General features: G+C 42.1%; 1 protein-coding gene across 4 annotated transcripts in view; it reads left to right on the top strand.

Annotated features, from left to right (window-relative positions):
* The first annotated feature begins 4,066 nt into the window (after positions 1–4,066).
* BAZ1B (bromodomain adjacent to zinc finger domain 1B) overlaps positions 4,067–15,440 on the top strand; it is a 70,581-nt gene continuing 59,207 nt past the window's right edge. For 3 of the 4 annotated variants that reach the window (XM_057748216.1, XM_057748218.1, XM_057748217.1), the window contains exons 1-2: positions 4,067–4,512; positions 12,975–13,091. In XM_057748216.1, coding sequence (XP_057604199.1) covers positions 4,406–4,512; positions 12,975–13,091 — 224 coding nt within the window. In that variant the 5' untranslated portion in view covers positions 4,067–4,405. The remainder of the gene's footprint in view (positions 4,513–12,974; positions 13,092–15,440) is intronic. The other variant, XM_057748219.1, reaches the window with a different exon arrangement.

The following is a 15,440-nucleotide window of genomic DNA, read 5'->3' as shown; positions in this document are numbered from 1 at the left end:
CAAACAGAGGATCCTTTTAGTGGGGAATGGTATTTAGAAACCTAGATAAACCTAGTTTGCTGAAGAGGAAGGAGTTTGAGGGAATAGAAACACTGAGGGTAGATTGTGGAGGGCCTTGAAGGTCAGGTCAAAGAGTTTGGTTTTATTCTGTTGGCTTTAGGGAGCCAACCATTGGAGGTTGAGAACAGGGGAATGACGTAGCCAGACGCAATGGAGAGGAAAGAGGGAGGCAGAGGGACAAGTTGGAAGGACACTGCCAACCTTATCAAGATACGTTTGCATTAACAAGAGGAGACTTATTCTGAGTTTGAGGATAGAGCAGTGTTAGGTACATGGAAAACAAAGTAAAAATACACTGAGGCAAACCAGGGGAAACGAAGAAAGGAAATGTAATCAATTTACCATGTGGACCATTTGTGAATAATATATAATCATGTTTTACACTGAATATTGATTTAAACTATTGCAGTATAATTATATATGCTTGTATATGTGTATGGTGTTTGGGGGGGATATAAGAGGGCTAAGTTCTCATCTTCCACTGTTGAAAGTCAACAGCTGATATTAAAACTGAAAAATTAAAAAAATAGCAATACATATGTTATTTAGAAATGAGGTAAATATAAGAGGAAACAACATTGAAAATGGATGCCTGGGGGAAGCAGAAAGTGGGGGAAAGCACTGCAGGGCTACTTTTTGTAGAACTATTTGTTTTCTTAACTCTGTTTATATGTTTCCTTTTTGGAACCATGTCCATTTTACCATGAAAATACATAATTTTAATGTAGTCTAAGACCTTTTTAAAGAAAAAAGTCATAGTAGTAGTTTTGGCCAGAAATAATTGAAGTAGGATGCTGTAGGGATGGCAGGAAGGGGATGGTTCAAGACTTTAGGTGGGCAGAATTGCTGTCATCTGGTTGACCCTATGGTGGTGGAGCTCAAGAGAGGTCAAGCTGAGCTTGTGAGGTTGTGAGGAAGGTGGGGCCATGAATAGAAATAACACCCACACGGAGCAGGTGATGGAGGGGAGGGAGATAATAGACAGTGGGTTTGGGATGTTTTGAGGTTTAGGAACCAAAAGGACAGGCTGGAAAAGGCCAGCCAGAAACAAACTGTAGGGAAGTTCCCTGGCGGTCCAGTGGTTAGGACTTGGTGCTTCCACTGTGGGGTGCATGGGTTTGATCCCTGGTAGGGGAACTAAGATCCCACAAGCCATGTGGCTCAGTCAGAAAAAAAAAAAGACAGAAGCTGAAACTGTCTAATCAAGGGTTTCAGTCTGTATCAGTGAAACATGGGTGTTAAAAACTTGTGTAAATTAGCTCCATTGTTTGTAAATTGGAGCCACAGAAATGGAAGACAACCACCAGGCAACAGTCACATTAAAGTTTATTATTTTTTCTATTTTAAAATGAAAATATAATCACTATAGAAAAACAAATTGAAAAATATGCAGAAAGATAAACAAAATAAAACCAACCGTAACTCCATCTCTCCAAGGTAAGCACTGTTCTTTATCTGGAGACACTTCTCAGCTTTTCATGGGACTCCAGCTGATAGGCTGTATTCACAAAGCCCCACCTCTAGCTTCCACTTCTGTCTGCAGGATTTCCAACTGTGTTCTGGATGGCTCTCCAGGGTACCTGTGGTTCTTACGGCTGCAACTGAGCGCATCACTCCCCCATTTTAGATCTCTGCTTTACGAACACCAGGGCTGGATTCCAGTCCACAGCAGCCCCAAGCACTGAAATGACTATGGTGACCATTCTCATGTGCAATTAGATGCATTTTTTGAAATATCAAAAATTTCCAAAATTTGTTTTTTTGATGTTTTTGGAGTTTTTATCCTGCATGTGGTCTCTGTGTTGTTAAGTATCTAGTCCTGCAAGTGTCCATCCCATTGGTCTGTGCCTCATATCTGGCCACCTGTCTCCACTGATCTTGCTAAACATTCAAGGCCCTTGCTATCACTGCCACAAACTACTGCAATTCCCTTTTATGTGGTCACTCCAATTCATCCCTCACACGCTTTGGCCAGGATGATGACTTCCTTTGCCACTCGCAACTCTTGATGCTTTCTGCCTGAAAAATCCCTATGTTTTAGGTACATTGTCCTGAATTTACCAAGTCTGCTCTGCTGCTCCCTTTGCTTAGAATGTTCGTCCCTCATTTCTCTGCCTAGTGAAGTGTTACTTATGTCTTCACAATCAACTCAAATGCCACATCCTCTGAGGTTTCTCCTAATCCTCTTAGAAGAAATGGCTACTGAAGGAAGATGAGCTCCCGTCTCTGCTATGTGACCAAAAGGGGCTTTGTAGAGGTGCCATCTGACCTGTATCAATGGAAAAAAAATGTTGCCTGCCATATTATTAAACAAAGGATGTGGCAGGCAAGAAGCCATCACCTTACAGCCGTCCTGAGCCCTGAGGGAACTCAGGATAGAAACAGGATGCCCGCCTGCCATCTAGCAGTGAGCACCCACCACATGTTCCCCCCCCCCCCCAAACTCAGGAAGAGAAAGCACAAGATACTGGCCCCAGATAGCTGGGTGCATATCAAAAGAATGATTTCAGTGAGTCCCAACTTTTGCATCTTCCCATACATAGAAAAGCACTAAATTCCTTAACTTGAGATATCTGGTTTTCTTTAATTAACAGTAATCTTTCAATGTTTCAACAACTACCTGGTCTTCCTTGCAAAAGCTCCTACATATTTCTGGCTCCTCCCTCACCTCTTCCGAGTAGTCTCTCAGAGCTATCTGAGATGTGTCCCAAGCTTAAGTTCTTGGTTTGGCCCACTAGATAAAACATAATTCTCAACTTCTAGGTTGTGCACTTTTTTTTTTTTCAGTTGACACCTAGAACTTAGCTTTTACTGGAGGGTATCCTTCTCACTTCAAAGTGAGAAGAAAAGGCGAAAAGGGTCTGGCATTGGCATGCTGCCATTCAGGGACATCTAGTACTCTAGTCCTGTTGAAGACCAGCCTGGCAAAGATATGTTCTGAGACCAATGTAGATTTTTGAACCAAGGGAGACAATTTAACAGGGTGAATGATTAATCAGTGTGTTTCTGACTGTACTGTATAGCCAAACAGATTTTGGACTATGTGGGTGCAGTCCACTTGGAGAAGAAGCTCAAATGTTCTCAACTCTCCAGGCACGGTTATTGCTGTTTTCTTACTGGGCACCTTGTACAACATTCATCACATAGAACTGTGATTATTTGTCTCATTTTTTTCAGGGCAATAGTCTCTGTCTTATTTTTTTCCCCTATAGCACCCAGCTGGGCCCTGAACTTTGTAGGTGCTAGTAAAGACTATTCGAATGAATGTATTCATCTTTAATAGACATGTCCTTTAATATATTTTTCCAAGGAAGCTTCTATATTATCATTTCCAGCAAGCTCCTAGAAACGGGCATCAAACTACTATCTAGATCTCAACCACACTCTAGTCTAGAAGAAGCTAACTTTGAGGGGAGCAAGGTTGCGGCTCAAATGACCCCTCAGTAGAACCTTTGCCGAGGTAAGGTCTCGAGGTGACTTCCCTCCAACCCCTCCTCCCATCCGCCCCACCCGCGCATCTCCGGGCGTGGCCGAGCGCGGCGCCTTTAAGAAGGGGGCGGAGTCCGAGTGGAAAGACAAAGCCCCTGGCCGCACGCTCCCCCTCCCCCCTTCGGCGCACCACACGGACAGTGGTGCCCGGATGTCGGTGTCGCCTTCGGTGACAGATGGCGCAGCGTCTGTATATGTTAGAGGGCTTCTCTGGCCTGACCTCTTTGAATTCCCGGCCTTTCGGTCCCCCGCTGTTCCTCACTTTCAACTCCGCCGCTGGAGGCCCGCGCGTCTGTCACTGGCGCTTACATAACGTGACCTTTCACCTCTCCATACTGCCCTCTAGTGCGCTGCAACCCAACTAGGCGGCCCGGGAAGGGGGCGGGACCCGGTCGCAGAGCGGCAGCTACTCTCAGCCAATAGACTTTGGGTGCTGACCAGCTCTCCACCTATTGGAGCATTCGCCACCGGCGCCACAGGGGAGCATGTTCGTGTGTGCGCTGGCCGGGCGGGGGGGAGGAGGGGAATCTCCCGCCATTTTTCAATAATTTCCTCCGGTGCAGCTGAGGACGAGTCGTGACTGCCGAACGCGGGGACTTGTAGCGAAGGTTGGCTGGAGGCTTCGGAGCGGCGTGGCAGTGTGCGCGGGAGTTCTGTGCCCTCGCGTCCCTTCCCATGGCCCCAGCGCGGCGGCGCCGGCAGTGAAGGAGCCGAGTTCGCGCCGCCCTCTCACCCCTCCCCTCCCCCACCCCACCCCCGGGAGCCAGGCGTTCGCTCCGGGCCGCGGGGCCTAGTGTTGCGCCGCGGGCTCGCCGAGGAGCAGCCGCCGCCGCCTTCCCCGCCGGCCGCTGCCGCGATGGCGCCGCTCCTGGGCCGCAAGCCCTTCCCGCTCGTGAAGCCGCTCCCCGGCGAGGAGCCGCTCTTCACCATCGCGCACACTCAGGAGGCCTTCCGCACCCGGGAGTATCCTTTTCCAGTTGCGCCGGCCAGGCCGCCCGCGGGGTGGGGTGGGGCGGGGTGGGGTGGGCCGCGCAGCCCCGCGCCGGTGGCAGCTGTCAGCGCGCCCGGCGCCGGCGGGCCTGCACCCCGAGCCCGAGCCCTAGGCCCGCCGTTCCGGGGGGCGGGCGGGCCGGCCCGTCTCAGGCCACCCCGGAGCCCTGCGCCCTCCATCGTTTCCCCCGCCCCGCACTTTGTCCCCGGGCTTCGCTGTCGGTGAGCGACCCTCCATCTCCCCCCCTCTCCCCCCGGGGGCGGGGGGCCGGGGGATTGGCTTTAGGCCCTAAGTACCGGGGGTGAGCAGGGTTTCCTTTGCTGCTGGTTTTTGCTTTTTAAATTAAACCTTGCACCGAAGTTTTGGAAATTGTGCTCGAGCGGCCTCGTGATCCGGGTGGTACAAGTCGCCACTGCGTTTTCTCCGATCTCTGCGGGGGCATTTGTGTCTTGCTCCTCCCGAGTGGACTTTAGGCGGGTGATGAACTGACAGGATCGTGAGGCACAAAACCAAGAATGAATTTCCAGACTTAGAGAAAAGGCAGTAAGAAAGTTACCTTGGAGGAGCGGATGCCTTCCTTCCCTGGGCATGCACAGATTTGGAATTTTGACGATGTACAAGGAAATCGGTATTTGTCTTTTAACAAGGTTTTAAAAAGACTCGCTCGAAGTTATGTTGTATTTTAGAAACGCGAGGCTGATGTTTTAAATAAGAAGCATCCTTTCTCCCAATCATTGTTTAAGATTTCTTGCACAAGCTTATTAGTCTTTTAGTTGGAAGTTGCACGACTTTTATTTACTTTTTTTATGGATGCCAGATGCGTCCTTTTTGAAGCTTAAGTGTAAAAAGATTTCTGAATCAAGCTTTCTTTAGTGTACAGAAAGCTTCAGGAGTGAAAGCTAATGTGTTGTTTAGTTTTATCGCCTTTTTCCCTTTGAAAGGACTGGATTTCTTAGTAGTTTGTTTGCTTGCTTCAGTATAGAAGAAAGTGCCATTGTGAGCTATATCATTTGATTTCATTTCTCTTTGAGCCTCCCTTTAATGTAATGCTTTATGGAATAACTTCATTCTTGTTTGAGTGCAGTTTGTGGATGTTAGGTGTTTACATATAAAGGGACTTGGAAAGTGAGTCCGTTCTGTAGGAGGGCTCTTGAAGAAATGCAGCTAGAGCATCTCAGAGCTGAAATGGACCTTGGAGATGGTGGGGTTCTCCTGCCTGGGTATGCCAAGTGGGCCCAGACAGTTGAGGTTGGCTTGTTAAAGGTCACACACTCTGTAAACGATGAGGGTCAGGACTGGAATCCAGTGCTCTTCGTACCTCATCCCTGAAAGTAAATCAAGAGAGAAACGTGGAATGCTATTCCTTCACTTTTAATAATGTTAGTCCACAGTTTGTGTCAGTTGGTGGTATAAGATAAGGTGCATTTAAGGGAGGTATTGGAGTGGTAGTCTGGTTCTTTTTCTTGCCCTGTTAGGACTTTTGGATTGTTTTGGAGAAGTGCTCTAGCTCTACCAAATACAGCATTATTCTAAAAGTGCCCTATTTGTTTTTTTTAATAACATTCCAAAACATCAGTGAAGTAAAAAAATTACTTGTGGTAGTCTGCCATATCCTTTTCAGATGTCATCTTTTGAGCAGTTGATGGTTATTCACACTAATATTACTGGGTGTTGCTTTTTCAGGTCTGGTTCTAGTGGAGTATAAGAAATTGCTACAGGGAGGAGACAGATTCTAAGTCTGTACTAGGTACTGAACTCTGTGAAAAAATGACTGTAGATAGCTAATTTAGAACTGGCAGCCTAGGCTTTTTCATATTATTTACTGAAATCACTGAAATACAGTGATATAAGTGAGGAGTTTCTTTTAATGACAGTTAAAAACTGATACGTGAAACTTTTTAAGTGGTATGTATTTAATAAAAATTCTTCATCTTTAAAATTTCCCATACCAGTATTTAGAACCCTTTTAACAAAGGAGTGCTTAAAATGTGTTACATATTTGGGGGAAATTGCTTCCTTGGGAATTTCTACAAGCGAAAGCACTTCAAGAATGGTTTTTAAACTGTTGTACTGTTTGGTTGGCAGGTTGATACATTTCTTTATTAGGCTATTAGTGATTTCATAGAGGAGAACAAGTATGTGGTTGGATAACTGCTGCATTTGAAGTATTGTTATTTCCAGTTCTTAATTTATAGTTATAATTTTTAATAGGATTTCATGCTTTAATTTTCTCCTAATACCTACCTTTTGATTGCATGTATATTCTATAGCAAATTTGTGTGGTATTTTGTGGACTTAAAGCTGTGAGCATTGTGTTCCTGAAGGTATTATTGTACATCTTCATTAAACTTACAGTGGTAGTTGTGAATGATGCACACATTTAATGACTGGGTTATATATTGATGATTATTGTACTGTAGCTTTAAAGCTATAGCACATTGCTTCCTGGGATAGTACTACTACAGGCAAGACAGTAGATCTTGGTTGGAAAAATTAACTGTCAGAATCACTTCTTGATGTGATCATTTGACGGTAGAATTCTACACTGTGTTTAAGTCAAGATGGATTTTAAGGAGGAACTGAACCTACAAGCAGCCTGCTCTAGATTAATTTTTTTTTTTTGGTATTGCTTTAACTATCATAGTTTCTAAAGCCAAAAAACTAGTTCATAACCTTAGTAGTATCAATATGAGAACTTCTAGATGGTGTAATAAGGAGGGGTTATTAGAATATACAGTTATTCTGGCTCTAGGCAAGAATAACCTGATTTGCCTAGAGCGTTTTAAGAGCTGGGGTTAAGTTGTAGTTGCAAGACAGGATTTTTTTGGACAGTTGGAATACTGAGCTCTTATATTGATTTTTATAATTTAATTTCTTTAACAAGTTATCAGATTAGAGTTCTTTTTAATTTAGTGACAGACTAGTCCAAAGAGAGAAAATAGGATAAAAAGCAGACCTTGAGTTGGTGCTTTGTCTTCTCACTTAGAACTTTTAGGCTTACAGTTACGCTTATTTAACCTCCATACTTTTCTGGGCCACTTCCTTTCAGGCTATCAGGTACTTTATTGAAAGAAACAATACTTACAAGGCTAAAGAGAACAAAGAAGCAGCATATGGTGGTAAGGAGGTAGCTCTTGAACTCTTGAAAAAGTAGGTGCATAATGAGATAGTCTAGAATTTGAAAATATCATTTACAGCTTACACAACCTTTGGAGGATTGCTTTGACATTTTGTCTGCAATTATAAGTGCAGCAGTTGCTGGAACATAAAAACCTCAATTGGCATTTGCTCTGAGCAGTTATTTGAGAATGAGTGACTTATTTTGGTAGCCTAAAATCTGAAATAGGATTTAGAGGTGGCTGACTCAGTATCCTTCTAATGGGCTTTTTCCCCCCTCCTTTCATTTTCATTTTTTCTTTAACTTTTCTCTTAATGTTGTCAAAGTAATAACCAGAACAGAGTTATATAAACTTAAAACTACCTAATGTTAAGGGTTGTAGAAATTTCAGTTTTAGATTTTTTGAAATTAATCTAACTTGAATGACTAGTCCATTAAACATTGTGTTGTCAGGGGGCATTCATTCCTAGATGTAAGCATTAGGTTTATGGTGTCGTCCACCAGAAATGGGATGTGAGCCACATGTAATTAAAATTTTTTTGTGGCCACATTTGAAGAAAAGGAAATGGGTGAAAAAAAGGAAAGGCACATTTTTCTTATTCCAGGACTCAGGCTGAAGGAGCAGTCCCTGTCTGCAGCATCCTTTATTGTGGCAGAAAGATCAGGAGGAAATCATGACGGCTTTTTAAGTTTCCTCCTGGAGGTGACCACGTCTGTTGGTCAGAGCAAGTCATGTGGCCAGGTCCAACATCTGTGGGGAGGGGATGTGCTTTCCTCTTCCCAGGAGGCATTGCAAGCCACATGGCAGTGGGTGGAGATGTAGAATCCTTTTATGGAAGGGAGGTGGACATTTGGAAAGAATAGTGCAGTCTGCCACATTTTAGGGTTCAGGGGATGTTTCCTGGGGAAAGCTGCTTTTAAGTTGAGATCTAAAGGATGGTTAGAATTTAGTTTATTTTGCCAGTTACATATCAGTGAGCTGTTTTTGTTTGTTTGTTTGTTTGTTCTGGCTGTGCTGTGCGGCTTGTGGGTTCTTAGTTCCCTGACCAGGGATCGAATCAGGCCCCTGGCAGTGAGAACATGGAGTCCTAACCACTGGACCACCAGGGAATTCCTGATTTTGAAAACTTGAAAGAAGTTTCCTATGGCTGAAATGAAGCGGGAATGGAGATGCAGTGATGAGAAATACTGAAAAAGGCTGCATCACAGATCCTTGTGAGATAGGCTGAGGAGTTTGGACTCTGTTAAATTTAGTGGAGGCTGTTAAAAAATTTGAACAGGAAAGAAGCAGGCTTTTAGATTAGGAAGATCATTGTGGCTGCAGCGTTGAGAATGGATTTCCAGCCTTGAGACTAGTGGCAACTAGATGGGCAGTTAAATAATCTAGGCAATAGATAATGGTGGTCTGAATAAATTTACTAGCCCTTGAGGTGGAGAGAAGTACAGTAGATGGATTTCTGAAATAAGTAGGCTTGATAGGTTTTGGTGAATGGGGAGGAGTCAAGGATTATGTTTTGGTTATCACTTGGTTAGTGGTGTCCCCTGATGTAGGGGACCCGGTGAGACAGGAGGGAAGTGGGGAGGGCACAGCCTTAAAAGAATGACGTAGCCCCTGAGGACATAAAGTGGTTAGAACCCATTAGGCCCAAGATGGCAGAAGAATCGACTTCCAGTAGACCTTGAGCCTCATTATGCACTCATTGTAATATAGTAGAATATGCTAAATGACACCCACAGGCACCATAATGGTTCTGAGGCCAACCATAAAAGGCCAGAAAGTGGGTGGTAGCTTAATTCCTGGAAATCCCCGCCTCTTCTCCAAAATAGTTGGCGTAATCTTCCTACTGGTTAGTCTATGAAATTATCCTGCCCATAATAACTAACCATCCCATATTTAAGGGCTTCTCACCTTCTGAGATTGCCCACACTCTGTCTATGGAGTGTGTATCTCCCTAAATAAACTTGCTTTCCCACTTAGGTCTTGGGGAAAACCCCCTTGCCTGACTGCTTGCATCCTTCACAAGCATACTGTATTAATCTACTTCTTGCCTATGGCTTTGCCTCTGGGTGAATTCCTTCTGCATTGAGACACAAAGAACCTGAGCTTCATTAAGTCCTGAGACCCGGTGTGTGGTTTCAGCAGGGAGATTGTGGGTTCAAGTCCCATCTGAGATGTGATTGGGTTTGAGTCCCAATCTGAGGTGTGGGGTTTCACCTGGAAGAGAATCAAGTGTTTCTTTTGATTGTGGAAGGTGGGGGAGGTGGATATTAAGTGAGTGTTTAGTTTGGACGATTTTATATTGAATTGCTGAGGATATCCAAATGGAGATGTATATGTTGCTGATATGGGCCTGGTGTTCAGCGAGAGGAGACTCAGTTGGTGATAGAAGTTATTAGCATATATATATGTATAGTAATTGAAGTTATGGGCATGGATGAGGTCACCCAGAATAAGAAAGCTGTACTGGTAATGATTTTCAAAGGAGGGTGGGAAAGATCTGTATCAGGGTAGAAGGGACTGTCTTTATTTGAAAAACCATAATCAATCAATATTTGGTATTTAAATACATATTGTTTGAAAAAACGTTCCTCCTTTTTTTCTTCTTAAAATAATAAAAATCATAGAAAATAAAACCCAATGAAATCTCAGTGAGTGGAGTGATTTTTAGTACTGTGGGGGCCAGAGGATTTTTCCCTTTACAACATATTTGCATTTCAGGGAGCCTGAGGGCAAGTGAGATTTTTAAATCAGAAGAAATGGGTTTGAAAACAAATAAGTCTGAGAAAAAAGGATGTGAGGGTAAGAAGTACAAAGGACCGGAGAAGGAGAGCATCACCAGTGAGGCCAATTAAAATGTTTTAAAATGTTATGATTGGATGAGAAATGAAGATCAGAAGCTGGTTTTGGATGATGGCTGTGTTATTGGAGAGAAAGGACTTAATTGAGAAATACGTAACTGGTTACAGTTAGGGACTGAAGAGGTTAGGATGATTTCCTGATTTCTGACTTGGACACTAGGGCCATTCAGTGAGATTGGGAATATTTGTTAAAGAGCAAGTTTGGGAGGGAGTGGAGGAGTAGGACGAGTTTGGTTTTAGAAAAAGTTGGATTTGAGGGATCACTGAGGCATCCAGGTGATAGCAGTCTTGTGTGTTATTGGCCATATGGATCTTTGGGTCTTGATCTAAGGAGAATGGACTGGACTCATTATTCCTACTCTTTTTTTTTTTTTTTTTTTTTTTTTTGGCCTGAGCCTCAAGACTTGCAGGATCTTAGTTCCCCGACCAGGTACTGAACCTGTGCCCTCAGCCACTGGATTACCAGGGAATTCCCACAATATTCCTACTTTTAAAAATAACAACTAACACTAAAAACAATGTTTTCTCTTTAGGACATATAATTTAGGACATATAATCTCTCTGATTACACAGTGAATTTCTTCAGTGTAGCTGAGTGATGTATTAGAATGTTATAAAGCTTTTTGAATGTTTAAATAAATCCACGTACTGATTCTCTCTCTTTATTTTACCTCTCCTCCCCAGGTGGAAACAAACAGAAAACAAATCCATTTTGTTGACTAGTTAGTTATGATAATGTCCCTGTGGAAACCATGCAATTTCCTTTTCTCTATAGGATTTTATAAATTTTCAGTGATTAAATTTACATAGCTTTCTCTGGAAGTCTAAATCCTGGTTTTTACTGGTACTCTGTTTTGTTTAATAATTTAAATATTAGCAACACCCTGGTGAGGAAAAGAGACATATTGCTGTTTTTGGCAGAAAGTGCTTGTACTGTTGACTAAAACTACAGTTTTGGATTATTAATGGATTTATCCCTATCATTTGTCTTTTAACTGTTTAGTTGTGAGTTAATATTACAAGGGGAGCTGTTTAAATACCATTATATATAAAAACTGTCACCTGGAAAATATACAGAGATTGGCAGCTAATTCTCTAGTTGTGGTGACCATTTATTTTCCTGCATAGCATCTTTTGCTGTACATAAAAGTAAGTTAGTTACTTGTCATTTGCGTTTTTTCTTTCCTTTTTTTTTTTTAACTTCTTATTGGAGTATAGTTACTTTACAATGTTGTGTTTCAACTGTGCAGCAAGGATTTCCTTCCCATTAGATCACCACACAGCATTGAGTGGAGTTCCCTGTGCTATACAGTAGGTTCTCAGTTAGCTGTTTTATGCATAGTATCAATAGTGTATATATGTCAATCCCAATCTCCCAGTTCATCCCGCCCCTGTCATTTGAATTTGAGTGTGGCTGGCTGATAATTCCAATTGGGATGGTGTGGAAAGTTACCATATACACGGCCTCTCTTCCTCCATTTCCCTCACAGACGGAATAAGGACTGGTAAACGACTTGTGCTTGTGAACGTGGTATTATTGGAGATAACAGAAACTCTGGATAAATGTTGCTATATCAGAATTATTTCTAGGACTTTATGGAATTTTTTTTAAACCCTAGAGAATCAGCAAGTGTGTCCAAGGTAGGCGGGAAGGCTGTTAGTAGATGAGTCATTAGCATATGCCTGGGAGACTGCTGTAGCCATCTCCTCTTACTGTGGGCCTGACTCTTAAACTTGCTGACCATCTGAGTTGTGTAACAATTTCACATACCTTAAATTCTTATTCCTTATGTCACATATTTTATATTTTCTTACGAATTTTTAGTACTGTGTGAGTCTTGTGAAATGAAACGTGGGTGAATTGAAGGAAGCATATGTATATATTTTTAAATTAATTAATTTATTTTATTGGCTCTGTTGGGTCTTTGTTGCTGTGCGCGGGCTTGCTTTCTTTCGTTGCGGTGAGTGGGGGGCTACTCTTCGTTGTGGTGCACAGGCTCCTCATTGCCATGGCTTCTCTTGTTGCAGAACACGGGCTCTAGGTGCATGGGCTTCAGTAGTTGCTGCACATGGGCTCAATAGTTGTGGCTCACGGGCTCTAAAGTGCAGGCTCAGTAGTTGTGGCGCATAGGCTTAGTTGATCCACGGCATGTGGGATCTTCCTGGGGCAGGGATCGAACCCATGTCCCCTGCATTGGCAGGCAGATTCTTAACCACTGCGCCACCTAGGAAGTGGAAGGAAGCATATTTGTAGACAGTTCTAATCATACTTTAGTGTTAATCATCTTGTTTGGATTTGCCATTTGAAAGTTGATTTCAGTTAACTCTGATTTCAATTTTATCTTACGCTGTACATTATAGAAAGGATACTATAGCTTTTTCCCATACATGAGAAGTATTTTGTGGATTAGTTGTCTCCGTTGCTTGAATAATGTGTTCCTGAGCCACTGCTAACAGAGAGTATGAAGCGCGCTTGGAAAGGTACAGTGAGCGCATTTGGACCTGTAAGAGTACCGGAAGCAGTCAGCTAACACACAAAGAGGCCTGGGAGGAGGAACAGGAAGTTGCTGAACTGTAAGTAGTAGAAGCACTGCTCTTGTACTATCTTCACATTATTAGAAAAGGGGGAGTATTAACCATAAAACAATATTTGTATTTAAATTAGTGGGGCATGAATTGGAACACATTAGATTAGTATAATGTACTGGTGTCTTGACTATTGTCATTTTGCAGGTAACAAGGTATGTGGAATACATACTGTGTGTACACTTATTTAGGTATTTACTAGGCACTAGGCTTTTGAGTGTTCTTGCTGAATACTTGTACCTTGTAAATACTTTGAAAATGTGGTTCTAATCAAAGGAAGCTGATATAATCTAGAGGTAATATGGAGGCAGCAAATTAGCAGAACATTTTCTTTATTTTGTGGTCATTCAAAATTTAAGACAGTGTTTATAGCTGCTATCAAAAATGAATACACAGTTCTTCCAACAGGGGTCTCCTAGGTCATAACTCTAATCTCTATCAACCTTGGAAGCTGTTTGATGCTATGAACACATTAAGAAAGCCCCCAGCCACCTAGCAGACACCTAGCTGAATCCTTCTCAAATTCCTGACCTGCAAACTTGTGAGCAAAATAAAATGGTGGTTTTAAGCTAAAAAAAAAAAAGAAAAAAGAATACACAGTTCAAAGACAGTTCATTTGAGTGGGGTGGTTGAATGAGGTAAAGATAGGTAGAAACTAGGGATGACAAAACAATACTTTTTTTTAAGTGTTTTTTTTAATTGAAGTATGGTTGATATACAGTATTATATGTTACAGGTGTACGATATAGTGATTCACAATTTTTAAAGGTTATACTCCATTTATAGTTACTATAAAAAATAACAGTACTTTTGGAAATTTGGAGTAGAAACTTTTTCTGTGGACTTCTCATTGATTTCCCTTGATAGTATATAAGCAGAGAGCATACAGGTTTGTAGTTACCATTCTGCTCTTTTGCCTGTGTAACAGAGCACTGCCTTCAGTTGAGACCTGGGGTCTAGTAATGACTCCGTCACTGATTAATAATTAGTCAAGTCTGTTAACCCAGAGCCTGTTTCTTCTTTGCTCGGGTCACTGACATAGTTCTGTTTTGGATTATTGTCATTTATGTATATACCTTGTTTAGTGTACTAGACTCGGGGTTGGCCTACCTTTTCTGTAAAGTGCCAGTTAGTAAATATTTTAGGGTTTGTGGACCCTATGGTCTCTGTCTCAACTATTCAGTTTTGAGGTTGTACAGTGAAAACAGCCAGTGATAATACGTAAATGAATGGGAGTGACTAGGTTCCAATAAAAGTTTATTTACAAAAACTGGTAACACAGTGGATTTGGCTCATGGGCTGTTGCTGACCCCTGTAGTAGCCTGTAAACTTGAGGGCAGGTCTCATATTTGACTTATTCTTGAATTGGTGACAGCGCCTAGGCACAATCCTCTGTGTTGTATAAGCACTTACTGTTTGCTCTTTGCAAAACAGAGATAATGCTACCTTCTCTCAGTGTCTTTTTGGGTGTGTGAAAATTCCCTTAAATAAAAGATAATTACCATTAACCTACAACAAGTAAAGAAAATAAAGAGTAGTAAGGGGGTGGTCAGTTATTGTTGTTTGTAATATGATTATGTACCTGGAAAACCCAAAGACAATCAGGTGGAAAACTGTTAGGAACAAATCAGAAAATTCAGTTTCAAGATGAAAAATTGCTTTTCTACACAAAGTACGGTGGGAATTTAGAGGTTAGAAACACTAACTAGGTGCTAGGGAAAACTCCCAGGGACTTAATGAAAAAGCTGACACTTGAAGGATGATTTGTGCCACATTGCAGAAGACAAGATGAGATGTTTGTATTTACTTTGGTGAACAGTGTGAGGGCAGCAGTCCTTTTTGAGCAGCAGAGGCGCATTTGATGATTTTGACGATCGGGGTTGTGCTTTGGGAAGATTAATCCGGAAGCGGGGTGCCAGATGAGTTAGAGAGGAAAGAGGCAGATTGGGAAGTCTGTGTAGGCTAGCCAGGAGAGTATTTGGGGCAGGAATCATGGCATTACTGGGAATAGAAAGAATGAGATGGGTTCTCATTCTGATAAAGGGGTTTTGGTCATAATTTTGGAAAACCACTACAAACTTTGTTCTTGAAAAGTCATAATACACATTAGCATATTAAAGATTTTCAGAAGACTGTAGTAAAGAAACTCCAGCTTGGTTTAATCTTATGGGTTTTAAACTTGTTTGACCTTATATCAGAGGGAAGTTCTGAAGAACACACTTGGAGAATGTTTTATGTGATTTGATAGCTAATGGAATATAGGAGGTGATAGGAGAAATTGTTGAAAAAAACAGGTTTTATAATTTTTATTCAAAGTAGAAATACTTTTTTTCTGAT

Source organism: Hippopotamus amphibius, chromosome 9 (genome assembly GCF_030028045.1).
Source record: "Hippopotamus amphibius kiboko isolate mHipAmp2 chromosome 9, mHipAmp2.hap2, whole genome shotgun sequence".
NCBI lineage: Eukaryota > Metazoa > Chordata > Mammalia > Artiodactyla > Hippopotamidae > Hippopotamus > Hippopotamus amphibius.
This window is presented reverse-complemented; position numbering and strand designations above follow the sequence as displayed.